At 40.5% G+C, this 18630-nt stretch overlaps 1 protein-coding gene across 1 annotated transcript in view; it reads left to right on the top strand.

Moving 5' to 3' along the window:
* Window positions 1-18630, top strand: part of SLC10A7 (solute carrier family 10 member 7) — a 214971-nt gene that overhangs the window by 151965 nt on the left and 44376 nt on the right. The window contains exons 6-7 of the mRNA XM_033133342.1: window positions 2502-2537; window positions 15616-15699. Coding sequence (XP_032989233.1) covers window positions 2502-2537; window positions 15616-15699 — 120 coding nt within the window. The remainder of the gene's footprint in view (window positions 1-2501; window positions 2538-15615; window positions 15700-18630) is intronic.

Raw genomic sequence — 18630 nt, 5'->3', positions numbered from 1 at the left:
TTCCAGAATAAGGTCATCTCTAAGAATTAGTTGTCAACTTGAGACCAAGACCAGAAAGCAGCTAATCACTCCACATATGCCAAAGCAGAACTCTGGAAAACACTGCAGTGGTTGCAGAAAGCTGCTATAGTGAAGTCAGGTTTGGATTTGGAGTTAGACAAAGCAGGCTCAAGTCCAGACTCTACCATGTATTTGCTGTGTGACTTTAGGCTGGTTGTTTGGCTTTTCTGAACCCGTTTCCTCGTCTATAAAATGAGGCTATTATGTAACTTAATCCCTTCAAGAGGGGAGGGTCAAATTTTAAAATTTGTGCTGAAGCGAAATATCACTAATGATACTGGTATTATTACTGACTGTTACTATTCCGCTATTGCAAAGGAAAATGAATGGGCATCAGGAAGTACAAGGGTCCCCATATATCACATATGACACCAGTGTGGCTTCAACTCCTCGAATACAAGACAAATGTCCCCAGAGTAGTGACAGTGTTTAACCTTCTTCCTGGGTGAAAATCCTTATCCTGTCACAGGTATAATACCTTATTTCTCAGAAATGGTATTAATGTTATTGATATACCAAAATTAACATTAATATAAGTTTATATTTCTTACCTGAATTGAGGTGAATTGATAGGTAACAAAGGTAAAACTGGTTCGGTTATAAGCCAAGTCATATCCCTTCTCCATATACTAAATTATTTACCAATTCATTATGCCCTCGCTTGAAGTTCTTCACTAGTTTGCCATTGTTGACAGGATCAACTCCAAGTTCCTGGCCTGCAGGTGATCTGGTCTCTGACCCTGCGTCTTTACACTCTCCTTCCCACCCTGCTCAACTCTGTATCTGTGCGAATTCCCTGCCCTCTTCCTGGACTGTCTGTACCCCCTTCCTGCTGGATCAGTTTGCATTAGTTCTTCTAAATTAATAGAACAGTGCCTGGCATGTGTGTGTATGTGTGTATATATATATGTATATTCAATAAATATTTAAACAAATTGACTTGAAATCAGATGCCTCCCACATAGACTGAGACAGCCAGATATTTTCATCTCCATATGATCTTGTAAAGTTTGAAATTCTTCCTAAAGTCTGAATATTTTCCATGTCATTGAGGGAGAGTACCAGTAGCTCTTAAACATCATTTTGGCATTTTGCACATTGAGCTCTCCTAAAGGTGCTGATGAGAACCTGTTTCACAGGCACCAACGGAGTCAATAAGCCACGATACATATTTTAATAAATAGATTTTAAACTATCACACTTAAATTAAAATATGCATTTCCTATTGCCCTTTGCAAAAATTTGGACACTCAAGAAACATTTCTTCTATTATTTAACAGTAAAACAAGCCTATGTGTGAATATTGACATGCGTATACGCCTAAGAAAGTCACAGTAGCAATGTTTATATAAGGTAAGCCAGTTCCTGTTAGGCCACAGCCAAAAGAATGTAGTTACTGTAATGACAAAGGGACTTTATAAAGGACTTCTTTTCCCAAAATAATGACGTGGTACCATACATAGATCGTGGGTACTGTCTGTTGTGGGTATACTATCTGCCTGTCTGTCTCTCTCGCACACACCACACACACACACACACACACACACACACACACACACACACACACAGGCTCTGGCATTCTAGAGTCCCAAGTGGAATTCATTAATGAAAATATGAAATACTTTTCCTTGTATAAATCATAATGAAATGTTGAGAGATAAAGGAAGAACTAAGGGCAAGTTATCATCTCCTGCTTCGCAGTGAAACCTGTCATGTTAACTCCCAACTCAAACACCTCGTTTTAAACATTTACCTTCAAGAAACCTGAAAGCTTGTATCCGGCCTCATCGACAACAGCCTCAAACGGTTCCTTGTCATCACAGAAAACAAATCTTTTGCTCCTTCCTGCCTAGGGGAGGCAGAGGGACCGAGGTGTCCTCTGTGGCTAAATTAGATGAAAGACTTGCCTTCCACCACGGAGACATGGAGTCTAATCAAGTGAAATGAGTTTTGAGATCCCAGCTCATTTCCTAGGAGAGATCCGTTAACATTACAAAATCACGGCAGCTCATTCATCACAGCTGACGTGGTCTTTGCTCAGGAGAGGACCCCAACTGGGACGAAACCACCTGTCTTCTCTTGAAAGGGGGCACTTTATCCAAGTTAGAGTTGAAAGCCCTGGAGTGAGAACGCTTGCCAGCTTCCACCCGAGTGATACACAGGCGATGGGGAAGGCAACTTACGTCTTACAAAGGGAAGATGAGCTTAGGAAGATTGGTGCTCGTAGTTTTAAGGATGCCAGATACGAATACTGTACTAGAGACGCTAAGGCATGATGGTGGGGAGAGCCACGATTGGGGTTCCCTCTTCTTTATCTCATAGGTTTTATTAAACAGAAGTGAGAAGGATAAGAATTTCCATGCATCAGAGTTTAAAATGACAAAGAGTGTGTCCCGATTTCCATGCTGATAAATGATCATCATCTCTTTTATGTCTTTCAGGGCATCGTTATAACACCCGTACTACTGCTGCTTTTTGTGAGTATTTTGATGCTGTCTTTAATATCTTTTATTAAAAGTCACCTACAACTCTTTAAGAAAGGTCATTAGCATGAAATTGAAATTTGAATCCTTTTGTAAGACTAGGCATCACAGTTTGAACAGTTCTTCTCGTTGAGCTGTACCAAGTAATAACATGTGGACACAAAGAATCCCTGGTTCATGATCCAAAGACAGCACCAAGACCCAGTTATTAGGGTCTTGGCTAAATCATTAATTATTACAGATTAATGACCTGTGACATAGGTCACCAATGTGCTGCTCTTTATTTTCCCATTGGTAAAACTAAAGTGATTACTAGTGACCCAGTGTTTGACAGGAAGAGCCTTGAACCAGAGGACCAGAGGAAGCTTCGGTTCTAAGGCCGGTACTGATAGTAACCGGCTTCTTCCTCACTTTTTCATCTATAGAACGGGAAACATAATACCTACCCCAGACTTCCTCCCAGGGCTAAGGAAATGTGCTTTAGAAATAACAAATATAAGCTACTGGTTAACTAAACAAAAATTGTTCTGAAAATAAAAAATGCTAATTAACTGTCTTATTTCTTTTGGCACTAAGCATATGAGAAATTAGATGAAAGATTATAATAGAAATTAATGTTATCTCATGCTGAGAAAAGCATATGTAATCATGAATGATACCTAAAATATTTTATGAACTGTGCATTTTTCATACACACATCTCCCAAATATAAATCATTTCACTCATCACTGAAATGGAGTGGGGATGTGTTTCTGGGAGTGAAATGTAGCTGTTTGACTAGCACTATTTGTCAGTGAGTTAAAACTATGGGGAAAATTTATTTAATTATAGTGTAATTACCCAAGTTGCAATTCAATTAGAGTAATAGAGTGAGGGACCTCATTTCTTACAAGCTGTGTAGGAAGTGGAGAGGGCGAGATATACTACTAAACAGTTGGATTCTGCATCTTTCATGAAAGACATTACCTTCAAGTAATAAAGCTTAGCCTTACCAGCCCTTCTGAAATGCTAGCACCATTCCGACAAGGTAAGAAGAATCAGATAATCAGATGTCTTCCTTCAGCATAACAAACTTCATTAGTTCAGGATTTGCAGTGAGTCAACTTGAAACGGAAGTGAATATTGATTTGCGTTCGTTTGGAATACCAGACTTGGTATCTGCTCACTAGGTCTGAGGAACTAGGATCATCCCTTAGTGTTTTTTTCCCAAGACCCGGGTTCTCAGTTTCCCAGGATACAGGCCAGTCTGAGGTCCCCACCTGCAGTGGGTACAAGAACTAGTATAGAGCCAGGCTTCTACCGTAGTAAGTGTATTTGTAGTAAATGGCTGTCTAGCCTAGGTTGTCTCCATTGCAGAAGAAATGGAGAATGGCATCTCTTATCATGTGACTTAAGAAAATCAGGGAAAAGTCACAGCCACAACAAGAGGGCCAAGACCTAGGGTAGCACTTTTGAGTATCTCAGGCTGGCATCTCTGGGACCCTGTTTCAGCGCGTGACTAAAGACCCTGATGAGAGCTTTTCTCCCTCTCCTTCCCGTCTCCACACCCTAGAGGTTTTCTCAGCTGGGTACTATCATGGCATCGTGCTTTTGCAAGCTTCCCCCACTCTTAGACCCATAGGCTTGCGAGCTTTAATTGGTTCCACATTTTTAAATAATAGAGCAAAAAAAAACAGTAGAGAAAGAGACCCCAAGACCCTCAACTTAAAAGTTTAATGCTTCCCTTCTGAGCGAACTGGGCTGTCCCACTACGTTCGATGACGTCGTCACACAACATTGATAGGTATTTTTGTGTTGTATGACTTTAAATTGCATGCATCGTGTATGACACTTTTTGTCTCTTCAGGTTGTTGTGCATTCTACAAACAATGGTAATTGCTTAAACACTTGGGTTACCAGGCCTCAGTCACTGAGCAGGACAAAAACCTGAGCAATTTAAAACATTCCATAAAAGATGTAGTGGTTTTGTATGTGTGTGTTTGTGTGTTTGTTTGTTTTTGTCAACACCCCTGTTATAGGTTGAATTGTGTCCCTGAAAAACATATGTTGAAGATCTAACTCCCAGTACCCCTTTATTTGAAAACAGGGTCATTGCAGATGTAATTAGTTAGGATGAGGTCATACTGGTGTAGGGTGGGCCCTAGTCCAATATGACTGGTGTCCTTACAACAAGAGAAGTCAGAGACGCAGAAAATGCTGTCACAGCAGAGGCAGAGATGAGAGGGCTGCTTCTGCCGCCCTAGGAGCACCAAGGATGGCTGGCAGTGCTGGAGAGAGGAGGAAGAATTCTCCCCTACAGATTTCAGAGGGAGCGTGACCTTATTGATTTCAGACTTAATAGCTTCCAGAACTGTGAAACAATATATTTCTGTTGTTTTAAGCCACCCAGTTTGTGGTGTTATGTTACAGAAGCCAAAGAAACTAACACAACCCCTGAAAATTGAATTGTCTTTTTAAAATCACATCTCGAAAATGGAAATTTCTGGATATTAAGGTGCAGTAACTAGTAAAGGCCATTTTTGTAGATGCGATCTCACTCCCTGTGTTCTTAACCTCTGCTCAGAATGTTCTCTTCACCATCTCTCTCCAGCTGAAACCTCTCCTCTGGTTCATGTTTCTGTTGCAGGTACCCGTCACATCACTGAGCGCAAAAATGGAGTAAGGTGTCTTTCTTGCACCTCATTACCAATGTCAGATCATTTCCCATGCCTCTTCCATAAAATCCCCTACTTCCTTTGAAGAGTTCGCCAATGCACCTGTCCTACCAGCTACTGCTGCTTGTTCCATGTTTCCCCGAAAATAAGACCTAGCCAGACCATCAGCTCTAATATGTCTTTTGGAGCTAAAATTAATATAAGACCCGGTCTTATATATTATATTATGTTATATTATACCCGGTATTATATTATATTGTATTATATTATACCTGGTCTTATAGTAAAATAAAACAGGGTCTTGTATTAATTTTTGCTCCAAAAGACACATGAGAGATCATGAACCAACTGGGTCTTATTTTCAGGGAAACACGGTAATTATCAGTAGAACCCCAGGTCACTCTCTCTATGAGGTCAGAAAATGTTAGCACCTTTCCATTGTATTATTCTTTTTAGCAGTGTACTTGGATTAACTCTTGAGGTTTTCAATATTTACATAGTTGATCCTCCCAGTACCCTGACTGCTAAATTCTCCACCTTTTCACCAATAAAGCTGCCTTCCCACTTCACCTCAGCCAACCACCCTTATATATAGTTAGACCCTTGACTTTCTTACTGCCAGGAACTGCATCTTTCCATAACCCTGTTTTCAAATGTCTTCTCTTACCAACAGTTCCTATCTTTGTGACTTATTCCCCAAATTAAAAATTAAATTCTTCAAATCTGCTAGAATGGCCAAGTTACTTACCCTATCACCTTAACAATGCCTCTAACTAACCCACCCTACCCTAAACCCCTTCCCCTCGCATCCCACCTTACCTAGCCTAGATCGCAGCATCCATCATGTAATTAATTTATTGCACACGCCATCAACAACCTTGCTCATCTCTTACTGCTTCATATTTCCCTGCCAAAATGCCAAGCCTGCTTCAAGTCTACAGCTTTCTACCTGGGTATGGCTGGAGTAAACACTATCATGCCGACTGGTCTCATTTGAAATTCATGACAACTAACTAAAAGTGAGCCTGGCAATCTGACTACCTTCTTCTAATGAATTCACATTCCCACTCTCTAGAAAATCATTTCACACCTTCTCCTTTGCTTTCAAATCTCCAATGGCTCTTCCCTTTTTTTCATCTTAATTGATGCAGAAAGGAAATTAGCTGATGAGGAAATTAGAAGCAGCCAGAGGAATTTTCTAAGATGTGACTTACCTGCATCTATAGTCTTCACCTTCTCTCCTGTTTCTATAGGTAAGCTGTGTTTGCTGCCAGCTAAGCCCAGTCCTAGTTCTGCCATCTCTTATTGCCTACTTAACAATATGAGTCACACAGATTTCCCTCTTTCTCCCATATTATCAAATTTTCTGTTTCTACTGGATCATTTCTATTAGGATATAATATTCTGTAATATAACACGTCTTAAAAATAAAAATTCACCTTGTCCTACCTGCACTCCATTTGTGCTCTCTTTTACAGCAAAATTCCTCAAAAAGGTTATTTAACCTGTGGTGAAGACAGGAAGACCAGTTAGAAAGCTAGTGTAGTATAACAGCAAGAGAAGCTGTTAGCTTGGAAGTGTGTTTGAGTAAACTTGGTCGGAAGTAGTTGGGAGCAGAATTCGAAAGAACTGAGAGATCGAATGAAAGTTATGGGAGAAAGATAAAAGTCAAGGATGACTCCAAGCCTGTGCAACTGGAAGGATGGAGTTGTCATTTGCTAAGATACAGAAGATTGTATGTTTGAGTAGGTTGAAGGAACTCAAAGAGTTTAAGATTGGACGTGTTTGGATTAAAATGCCGGTTAGACATCCAAGTAGAGAAGTCAAGTAAGCACTTGACTATGTGAGTGGAATTCAGTGGAGATGTCTGGGCTAGAGAGACATAATTGGGAGAGGTCAGCCTGGAGATGGATTTTTAAGTTAGACTGGATGAGATCACAAAGAGAGTGAGAATAGAGAAGGAAAAATACCAGTGGACTGGGTTTAGGGGCATTCTAATATTAAAAGTCAGGAAAGAAGAGCAAGGAATGTGTGGTATGCTCGGGAGGAACACCAAGAGATACCGGTGCCCTAGACGCCTAGGAAACAACGTATTTCTAAAAGGGGCGAGCAGTCAGCTACTTTAAATGCTGGCAATAGTTCAGATAAAATGAAGTCTGAACATTGACCACTGGTTTTACAAGACAGGGCCCTTGAGGACCTTCACAGGAGCTATTTCAGTGGAGTTGTGCAGGTGAAATCCTGATTGGAGTCAGTTCAAGCATGAATGAAGGAAGAGGAGTTAAAAACAGGTCATAATAAGTTGAGGCAGTTTGTTCTACAGAGTACAGTAAACAGAGCAGTACCGAAGTTAATGAAGGATCAGGAGAGGATTCTGTTTCTAAGGTGGAAAAATTACCATATTTACATTGATAGAGTAATCCAGTCAGAGAGGGGAAAGTTGATACAGAAAAAGAGGGGAGAATTCACGGACTCGTGTCCTTGAGTAGGAGAAAGGGGGCGAGCTCTAGTGCATAAAGGGAGAGTGTGGCCTCCCAAGCACAGAGAATGCATTCATAGTAATGGGATGGGGAGCAGTAGAGTAATTTTTATCCAGTAGCTATAATGGGTACTTACTACCTAATCCCATGTGAAGACATGATTACCTTCAGGGGTAGGTATTATCCTCACTTTATATGAGAAAACTTAGGTTCAAAGAGGCTTCGTATAATAATTTGTTGGACACTACACAACTCCTAAAAAACATAAGGCACTTTGAGCCAGGGTTGGCCTCCCCTTGATGGTTCCTTCCAGGGTTCCTTCCAGAGCATGCCTGCTAGGAGACAGTTTGTTTTAAGACATATTATCAGCACTCAATTAGTACTTCTTGAATATTTATATTCTAGGTAACAGAGACCAAAAAAAAAAAAAGAAGAAAATAGAATGATTGCCTTAAAGAAACTTAAGACATTTGGTTAAACAAGAATAAAGAACGATGAAGAAATTTGGAGGAAAAAGTAACTGCTAAACTGTGTTATTGAGACTGAGTTTCATAGGAGTTCATAGAAGAAGTCTGGGTTGGGGAGAGAGATCAGTGGCAACTTTCGAGGTTACAATCATAATTAGCTTCCCTAGTGATTAGCTACCTGTGATAAAAAAAAAATCTTCAACTCGATCCCATCAACATGAACAAGACCAGTGAATACAGCCATTAGTGTCATGTACAATGCTCTGATTATTTTTTATGATATGTTCCCAATGATGATTGCATAATTGATGGTCACACATGTGTGATGTATAAAATTATACTAAAACATAAAGCTATCCATTTGATTGCCCCAGTCAGTCTCACCACCTGTGCCCAGGAGTGTTTGTTCCTCAAACAAGGCAAGACCAGTCTTCGGCTCTTGAACATGAGAGTAGCTTTTTTCTGACTATGTATATAAATCATGCAGAGATGGTTCTCACACAGAGAGAATTTTGTGAAGCAAAATAATCTAGAATCCTTTGTAAATGCTTGTGCCAGGGCTCACCCAGACCTTTCAAACCATAAGGGGTTAGGGGGAGCACCTGGTTAGCCATTTCCAAATGCTCTAGAGGTGACATTGGTACACTTCCTGCCCCTCTAAGGACCGCTGACCCGAGAGGCCATCTCCCCTGCTGGTCTGGGACCTCTCAGATGTAAGGGAGGCAGCGACACTGGGTGAGCACAGGTGCAGCGCTCTCTTGACCAGGCTTTTCCCTTGTCCCTTGGTCCCCTCTCCAACACCAGCTGCTGTTGCTCCCTGAGCAGGTGGGGTCCGACCGGATTTAGAAGGATGCTGCCTCCTTGCACCACCCTTGGGTAGGTCCCCAAGGGTAGAGCACTCTTTCCGAGGAGCTTAAACATTTGCTCTGCCTCCCGGACTCTTCAGCAACAGTTGGCTCTTTGGTTCATGAACCAAACTCATGCTGACAAGACCAAATCCTGTGGTCTCGGAATTGGGAACAAGGTTTGTGTCTAGATGCCTCTGAGTATTTCAGCCTCCATGTCCTGGAATTCCGTCTCCCCACAGCTTTCCTCTTTGTGTTTATGATAAGCCAATTTACGATTCATTTGGACATGTTTCACTAAAATTTCTGTGTGGTTTGAGTAACCAGAACTTACGATTGTATATGGTTTTTCTGTCAGTTATTGGAAGGTAATCTTTTCATTTTATATTTTAAATATGCATATAACAAAAAAGAAATGTTTTGCCTATTTTTATCTTTAAAAAAGTCACTTGAAGCCTATTTTGATCTTTACTTCTCAGAGAAGGAAACATGCCATGCATCTAGTTTATAAAAAGGATCCTTTCCTCTGCTAAATATATACCTTCCCAATTAGGGTAGTAACCCAATTTTAGTTTGATACATGCAGCTGAATCAATAGGGCTGTTGAACAATCATATTCTTAATTTTGATGAAAAATACAGTCATTTTTACATTGAACCTGTCAGCTGGTGTGCACGCAACTCATTAATTTTCTGTAAGTAATCAATTTATTTTGCATGTATCCCTGTGACAGAAGGGGCAGCAGGGGTGAAAGAAAGGCTCAACTGGAGTTTCTGGGGAAAAGTGGAAATCTGAAAGTGTCCTAGAGCCTGGGACACTCTCCCTTCTCCTGTGTGAATGCTTCTTTTTGTGAAGGGAAGAAGACAAGTACATATGAGGTTGTCTGTATGTGGGTGCAAGAAAGTCATATCCAGTAGTAAGCCAGGCCCGTCTCTTCCTTCTTTCCCTTCCCCCAGGGCTGGGCTCTGTGTGCAGCGTGGGGCGGGTGGAAATGGGGCAGGAAGTGAACAAATCCTGTTCTGTGTTTGAAGCAGCTTCTTCCTGCTTTTCTCGCAGAAGAGATTTAACATGCATCATCCTACAGTATAAACTGTAAATATGTATTCTTATTTTTCCCTGAATGTGATGTTAATGAAAGCGAAGACCAATCATCAAGGGTGAATTATTTAATACAATAATGTTTTAATAGCTGAGAAGAGACACAAACAGTGGAGACGCCTGTGGCTAATGGATTTCCCTGGTAGGAGATGAAAGGCTGATTACACAGCAGAGCAAGGGAAGACCCGCTGTATTAATGACAGTTTACAGGTCAGCTCACTTACAGGAGTGGTTTAAAATGCACCATCTGTTTTCTAATTGTAGGTCGGTAGCTATGATTTTGCAGTCAGTCAACATCTCTTTATCAAGAATTGGTACTTATTTGTCTTTCTGAGTCTTGTTAGTTTGGCCCCATAGTATTTTACTGACTGGACCTCCAGATTGTTTCCAAATCAAATAGCTTCTAAATTGAATGGATTTTAGCAGCCAGTCCTGCTTCCATTCAGCCTTTTCCCGCCAAGTTAGAAAATTGAGTCCTAATGCCCTCAGTCATCCATTATATGTACTGGATTAACTCTTTCTGATGCATCTACCTTGGTGCTAGTTATGCACCATCGTTGAGAGAGTTAAGAAAATGGTCACTCAAATAATTTTCTGGGTCTTGTCGTTAAAAGCCTGAACCCCCCTTGAGAAAGACTGCACCATCATATAGGCAAGAAAAGGGGACCCCAACTTTGGCTTCCACTCCTGTCCCTTTCCCCACTTCACTGCTCTAGACCTTCTGTAATTAATACGCAGTAGAGTGTACGGACTAAGTGTGAGGACTGTGGAGAAGCGCTTCTAGGTTTAGATCCTGGCTCTATTACTTTCTAGCTACGTTGACCTCATCCAAGTGGTTTAACTGTACTCTGCCACTGTTACCTCCTGAAAATTGGGGTACTCTTCAGACCTACCTCAAGGGGTTGCTGTATTAAATTATTCAACACACATTAAGCATTTAGAGCAGTGTTTGGCATGCAGAAAGTACACAATAAATGTTCCCATTATTATTATGAGACAATTGGGTGGAAGGCCAGGCTGATGATCCTTTCTTGGGTCTGTGAATTGAGTAGGGTTTTGTTACTTACCTGAAGTTGGAAGGATGGAAAGAAAACATTGTCCAACTTCTTTTTCTGCCTATGTATTGTGGTCATTCAGTCACTGAACCCACACTTGTTGAACACCTACTATGTACTAGATATGTGGTTCTCAAAGTGTGAACCCCAGCTCAGCAGCACCACCATCACCTGGGGCCTTATACGATATGCAAATTTTTACCATCCTGCATCCCGCCCTGTTCTTCTCCCCAGAAGATGTTCTGAACCAGAAACTCTGAAGGCAGGGCCAAGCAATCTGTGTTTTAACAAACCCTGCAGATGTTTTCGATGTGCTAAAGAATAACCACTGCCCTGGATGTAAAGCACAGTTACTCTGCTAAGCACCGGGAATATAAACATGAATAAGACCCTGACCCTGACCTTCAGGAACATACACAGTCTACCGGAACAGACAGATTTATAAACAAGAGCAGCCAAGAATCCTGAGAGGTACAGTGGAAATACAGATCCACCACAGAGGGGTGGCCAAGTTTGCATTTTGGGAGGAGGGTTTGGAAAGAATTCCTGAAGAATTCCCAAAGGAGTGATGCTTGAACTAAGTCTTAGAAAAAAAATGAGAACTTTTCTAGTCATAGGTGGGGAGCAGGGAGGAGACATTCCGCAGAAGGAGCAGATGTGCATTTGGTCCTGGGTGAACCCGCACGCGGACCACGCCTTTGAAACACCTCCTGGACAGGAGTGAAGAGGGGAAGTGTTTACTTCACTGTTGGGTCCTCAGTGCCTGGCCCACAGGGGGGCACCAGTAGATATTTGAATGATTGGAAACAAAGGTCCTAAAGTCCCACATGTTTAATTTTCACCGAATCATTTCTTTCCAGCAGAAGATACTAAACAAAGCTCGTTGTGAGTTTTCTGCTTGACAGCACTATATTCCTGAAAGAAATGAGCCATTGCTTAAGGAGCTGTGACTTAAAGCAGGGGTTGGCAGTGTGAGATCTGGTCACCTCTAAATCTATGGCAGCTCAGTGAGACCCCAAGTACATGCTTCAGACAAGCTTATCCTGAACCTGCACCTTTATCCAAATGTGCAAATTATTGGTGCTTCCTATAAACACATTGGCCTTTCCGATAGAAACCAGGCAGGTTCCTCATTAAAATGTGAAGAACGAAATATCCCAGGCAGCATATTTCCTTCTGGTTTAGTTAAAATCAACTCTGCGTGCAAAATGACTGGGCCTTGTACTTCTTCAGTCATATTCTCAGAAGCTACCCTGTGCCAGATGCTCGCTCTTCTTTCTTCTGGATGCCAGGGCATGTTTCATAGCGTCAGAAACTTCCCCAAGGGTACCTTTGCATCTTCACATTGACCCCAGTGACAGGTCTGGTGGCTGATTCCAAAGAAAGGATTATGCCAAATGAGACCCCAGTACTGAGGTCCCTTCCTTTCAGATCCACTTCTAAGGGAGCCATCCTGCGGGATTCCCTCCCGTCTCCCCCGCCATCCCTGCTGAACCTAGTCTGGCTTTGTGTTCCCAGTTAATTACATCCCTGGCTAGCTTGTTCTGGCCTCTGATCTGACAAAGCCAGGGAGTAGGGCTGCTCTAACCAGTGTCCCTAATCTGGTGGATCAAAGATAATAGGTGTTTCAGAGGACACAGGAACCTTGGAGATCATGGACGACCCCCCCCCCACCCCGACCCCATAGCCCTGTGCACTGTCTTCTAGGAACATGAGGCTTCCAAACATTGAACATGCATACCATGAATGGAAATTATTAGTAAATTACACAATATTCTTCAAAACCAAAGTTGAAATAGGTTTTTCTTTACTTATCTCCAAATTTGGTCGTTTAGATAGAATCGGGATTGAAAATAATCCCCAAAATTAACTTAATAAATGAAGTCACATTTTAACTTTTTTGTGCGTTTGATCTGAGTTTCCTGCTCTGTAGAGATTCTTTCTGGTTAAACCAACCGGCCTTCCCAGTGTAGAAGTATGATCGCAAAGCAGCTTTGGCTCTATGTTTTAGAAGCCAGCCAGCTTCACATCATAATGCAGACAGTAGAGAGATTCATTACAAGTCACTTCTTTCTGGACCTCAGTTGTCACATCTTTAAAAAGAGAGTGTAGGACTACAAGTCTTCCAGGGCTAAGATTCTGTCAACTTTAGGTCTTCCCCTTGCAGCAGCATTAAAGCGCTAAGGACGGGTGGGGGGCGGAGAGGTGAGGGCAGAGAACATGCACAGGCCACCTCGCTGTGCTCTTTACACACACACACACACACACACACACACACACACACACCTCCTTTTTGCACACGGTTTCTGTCGTGACTAGATGCCCTTTGTTTCTACGTGTACATTAGAATTAGCTGTGTTACCAGTGATGAACAAGTAGAGAAAAAAGATAATACCAAGTGATTTTATAATACTACATGATAATAGGAGGCTCTTAAGTATACTTTTGTGTTTTTTTAACTTTAGGGGAAAAAGGGATATGATTTTGAATAAGAGTTTGTCACTTTTTAGCACCTCATGTTTACAGATTTCTTCATTGGTTCATTCTGCACAGGTTCATTCACCGGCAAACACATCCTCTGTGCCAGTTACTGGGTTATGCCCTGGGCTTGCCTTGGAGGGACGATAGCTTGTGATGGTTCTTCACTACAATATCTTAGTGCCAAATTAAATAATAAAGTTGAGTTAGAAAAAGGAACAGGGCTATGTTAGATCATTCATGCAATTCCAGACAAGAATTGCCGCCTTTAACCTGAGGGTTACACCCTGTATCCTACTGCTTCTCTCCGAACATGGATGGAGCATTGAGCTGGATGGCTTTGAACTTGAAAACTTTGTTCTTTAAAGTTTATTTTTCTGTTCATCCAGTGAGTGCTTCAATTGGCTGGAAAATATGTTTTTTCTTTATTTCAATCCTTGCTCTCAGAGCATCCTTGCAATTAATATTTGTAGAGAGAATGTATTAGTTAACTACCTTGTGCCTCAAGGATATAGTTGCTCTAAAATAGGCTGAAATTATTACTTCTTACTACTTTGGCTTTGCATAAAAAGAAACATCTAACAGCCATGTAGCATTTAACAGACCAGGAATCCTATCTGTTCTTCATGAGTTTTCACTTTTCCTGCTTTACTCTCTTCATTTCTTTAGTTTATCTTGATTGCGAAGGGAAGGGCTAGAGGCTACCATTTTTATGGGTTAAACTGCCAGCCGGTGGTCAGTGGTGCAGGTAGTATTAAATGAATGCAGGTCACTGATGGGCAAGACATATATTCTTGGCATTTTGAGTGCATGTAGATTGCGGCTGAGGATCGAGGACAGAATTTCATAAAGTACTCCAAGTGGTAGCAGAAGATGTTTGGTAAACCAGTTGATGCAGAAATCAATGAAAACACTGATCCCACATCGTTTCATCCTGAGCTGTTGACTTTATTTATCTACATATTTGATTTATTTTATTTAATATCCTATGCCTTCCATCATTACTACCTCAATGTTTTCACGAAACTTGCTTTCCAAAGGGTATTTCCAAGTTTAAGTAAACTTTAGGTAAATATGAAAATTGAGGTTTCGTCTGCTGGGGAAGAGTGAAAGTAAGTTCCCAGGCTCAGAGAGATCACTATTGATTGTTTTGGAGAACCTGGTTGCAAAAGGGACTCATAGAAGAGATAAACATCTATGGAACAGGCTAGTGTTTGTCCAGAGAGGTGTGAAAAACATTAAAGTTAATAGGAAGATAGCACTTCTTGGTGGTTAAGGCTAATGTGAGTCCGCGACTGGGTCCATAAACACTGTTGTGTGCTGCTGGCAATAGAAGCCTTATGAAGCTCAGGCTGCTATCATTGGCAAAGAAAGAACCCAAAAATGAGGAAGGAGAAAAAATAGGATTTAGGAACAGCTTTAAGATATACAAATTCAAGAGAGGTATATTGAAATTTTAGGTGGAAAAATAAGTCATGTTCCAGCATTTCCCATTTGCTAGACTTTCTGTAGGAAGAAAATTTAAAGAATATGGGAGTCGTTGACTTTGCTTTGAAGGACTAGTACAGTTAGAAAGCATTTCATCTGCATAAATAAAAATATCTTGATAAGAAAATAATGAAACATACTTGTTTGTCTTAGATATCTGCAGACAGGTGAAGTGGAAATCACATAAATGACGATTATAAGTGAAATACTGTACCATATGATTATAGACAGTATGAACACAGAATCACTTTACTCCTCAGAAATGGATTTAATAATAAGCAATTAAAGTTAATTGCAAAATAATAGTTATCATTTTACCCCAATCTTAGTCTCCCAATAAAAATTATATATTGAACTACTTAATAGTAACTATACTTGCTCTTTGTATATAGCTACCAAATTTTGGGTGTATATGAGAGAGTTAATTTATTGCATGATTTAATGAACAGCAATATTTGATAACTGATGCAAAGTAACCCTGACTCCCTTTATATTTTTGTTTTACAGCTTGGCTCATCCTCTTCTGTGCCTTTTACATCTATTTTTTCTCAGCTTTTTATGACTGTTGTGGTTCCTCTCATCATTGGACAGGTAAGGTCTCCAGTTCTGTCTGCTCTTTATAGATCAAATTGTGAATTATTGGGAAATGTCAGGACAATTGAGAAAAGACATAGAGGAAGAGACCATTAAATGAAAATGTAAGACTTTAAAACACCGGTTTTATCAATCACAATAGTCTCATCTTTTTATTTTTTTAGTTAATAACAATATGCTTTACAGATAGCTATATATAGGGACACGTACGCAGAATCTTGATATTTTTTTTTTTAATTTATCATCCCTTCTTCGTAGATATGTAGCTAGCTTGAAAACATTTATCAAGCCGATTACCTTATTCGGCGATTTCCAATAAGGTCTCAGCATTTCTAACCATTGCTGGGAACAAGCATCTGTCTGGCCAGCTTCTTCACAGACTCCTCCACCAGCAGTTGTATTTGTGATCAGGTAATTGATAAACATTTCATCCTATTAGCGTTTAAATCGATCTTAGAAAATTTAGTTTCCTTTATCATTCTTATTGAATTGGACTAATGGAATAAATTTTTATATTTTAACTTCTTATAACAAGGTAATAATAAGCACTTAATTTAATTATAAGTATATACATTTTAATACAAGGTTGTTTTCTTACTCATAAAATTTAACATACTGCTCAACGGTAGGTCACTGTGTACAAGGATGATTAAGTGTGTGAGGATAAGAGGATGCTAGGTGTGGATTTAAGGGCAACTAGACTGAAGACTTGGTTCTACTTTTATTTGCCATGTGACCTTTGGCAAATCATTGATCTCCTTAGCTCCAGGTTCATAATTTATTAAATCGTATAACCATACTACCCATCTGAAAGGGTTTTCGTGAGGATTAAATGAAATATAGGTGGGTATAAAGTTTTTGTCATCATGGAACCTGACACAGGTAAGTGCTCCCTAACTTCTGTAATCACCTCATTATCAAATTCCCTACAAAAACTAAACAGAAGGCAACTCGTTGAAATATTACCTACAAAAATTTTATGTAAATACCAGGGGTGTCAAAAAATGTATATAAGTAGACACTTTAGTCAATGTTGCTCAAGCAGTAGTTCGCCATAATCAGAAGTGTCTGGACGCTGATGTAACCATTATGAGCACCTCTTGTAACTGCAGAAGTCAAACGTGACTTGTATTCATCTTTTGTTTTTGGTATATGTTAAGTGTTACAATTATAATAGTTTTTTCTTTTCTTAAAATGTGTATATCTTTTTTGACACTCTCTGTACTTATCTTTTGTTTACTTGTTAACTATTTGCCTCTCGCATTAGACTTTATGCTTCATGAGTACAAGAGCGTTTGTTTGTTTACCCAGAATGTGCACCCATTAAGTATGTGTTGAATGAATGAGTGAGGGAGTGAATGAGTGAGAGTTCCATGATCAATAAGGGAAATGCTGTGTCTTATAGAGACATAACTACTCACACCTGCCCTTCTCAGCTCTAGACCATTTAAGCTGTGGATAGTATTCATTTAAACCCATACTCATTTTCTTGGTTCTGAAAATAATTTTGTATACTATCTATGGCTCATTCATTCTTCTTTAGTGGATCTTGGAAAGAGCTCTATTAATAATAAGTGTTTGGTTTAAAACCTATGGACAAAAAAAGATCTTTGTCTCAGTCATTCAGTCGTTTTTTGTTTTTTGTTTTAATGTACAGGGATATATAATTTACATAATTAATATTTAGCCGAAGAGAATAATGAATTGTTACATCGCGTGTCCTTTGCATGCCCAGTAGTAAAGTGTTACAGTAAATTATAAAGTAGTAAAGGTATTCAAAAAGTAGTATGAGTGTTTTTAAAAAGGACTCTAAGTACCAAAGTACTTTAATTTTTTTTCAAAGAGGAAGTCTATATATTTACATCTACTGGCCCCCCTCTCATGTTCTAGGATAGGAATTATTACATCCTCATCTCCACCTCTTGAAACCACCTTGCCTCCACCCTTTCCTACGTCCATGCTCCCTTACATCCAGGCGGTCAGTAAATGCCACTATTTCTGCCTCAGAAATCTTTCAGATCTGGCATCTGCTACCCCATTCACACCGCCAGCGAGGATGCCACACCCTCATCGTCCCTCGTCTAAATTATTGCACCTCCCACCCGGCTCTTCTCATTAGGCGTCTCTTCTCATTTCTATCCAGTGTCTTTACTGCCTCCAGGGTAGTAAAAACAAATCAGCTTATGTTATTCCTCTCCTTAAGAACTTCCTTCGTGGCTCCCTGTTGCCCATTCCTGTGTGGCCCTCAAAGCCCCTCACCATTGGGCCCCAAGCTGCTTCTGCAGTGTCACCTCCTACCATACCTTCACATAGGCTTCTCCTCTGCCGTGCTGTGCGCACGCCCCCCTCCCTGCCCATGCCCCTGTGCTCCTCCATGCCTTCCATCTTACTCTTCCATCTTTTCTGCCAGCAAACTCTGCCTCATTCCTTAAGACTCAGTACAGAGATGCCCTCTGATGTGCAGTCAACCTGCTCTGACTCCCCTGGCCTAGACTAAATTCCATGGTCTTGATTCATATTTATCAGGAGAGATTATAATCTATCTGTGAGCTTCCTGGAAGCAGGAACTATTATAAGTATATTTAAGAGCAGAATTGCTAGTAGTGTGTGCGCTGTATAAAAAGACTGGCTAAAGAAAACTTCGAATTTACCCTCACGGAGCCCCCAGCAGCCATTTTCCCTAGATCTCCAGCTTGCTAAAGAAAAACGCATCGTTGTCCTCATCTTGTTTTAAATTCATGAGCCCAAATTTAAAATGCTGTTCAGCACTTCCTAGAAATCTCTCTGTAGTTCCTTAGTGTTATTTTACCCTATCCTCTGTGTTCCTCTAAGTCCCTTTTACTTCACCTGACGCTCTCCCACTTGCCCATTACACTCGAGCCTCCCTGACTTTGATTCTCTTTCTCATACGTGCCCCCTTCATCCTGC

Source organism: Rhinolophus ferrumequinum, chromosome 18 (genome assembly GCF_004115265.2).
Source record: "Rhinolophus ferrumequinum isolate MPI-CBG mRhiFer1 chromosome 18, mRhiFer1_v1.p, whole genome shotgun sequence".
Taxonomy (NCBI): Eukaryota; Metazoa; Chordata; class Mammalia; order Chiroptera; family Rhinolophidae; genus Rhinolophus; species Rhinolophus ferrumequinum.
The sequence above is the reverse complement of the archived record's forward strand: the minus strand, read 5'-3'. Positions and strand labels throughout refer to the sequence as shown.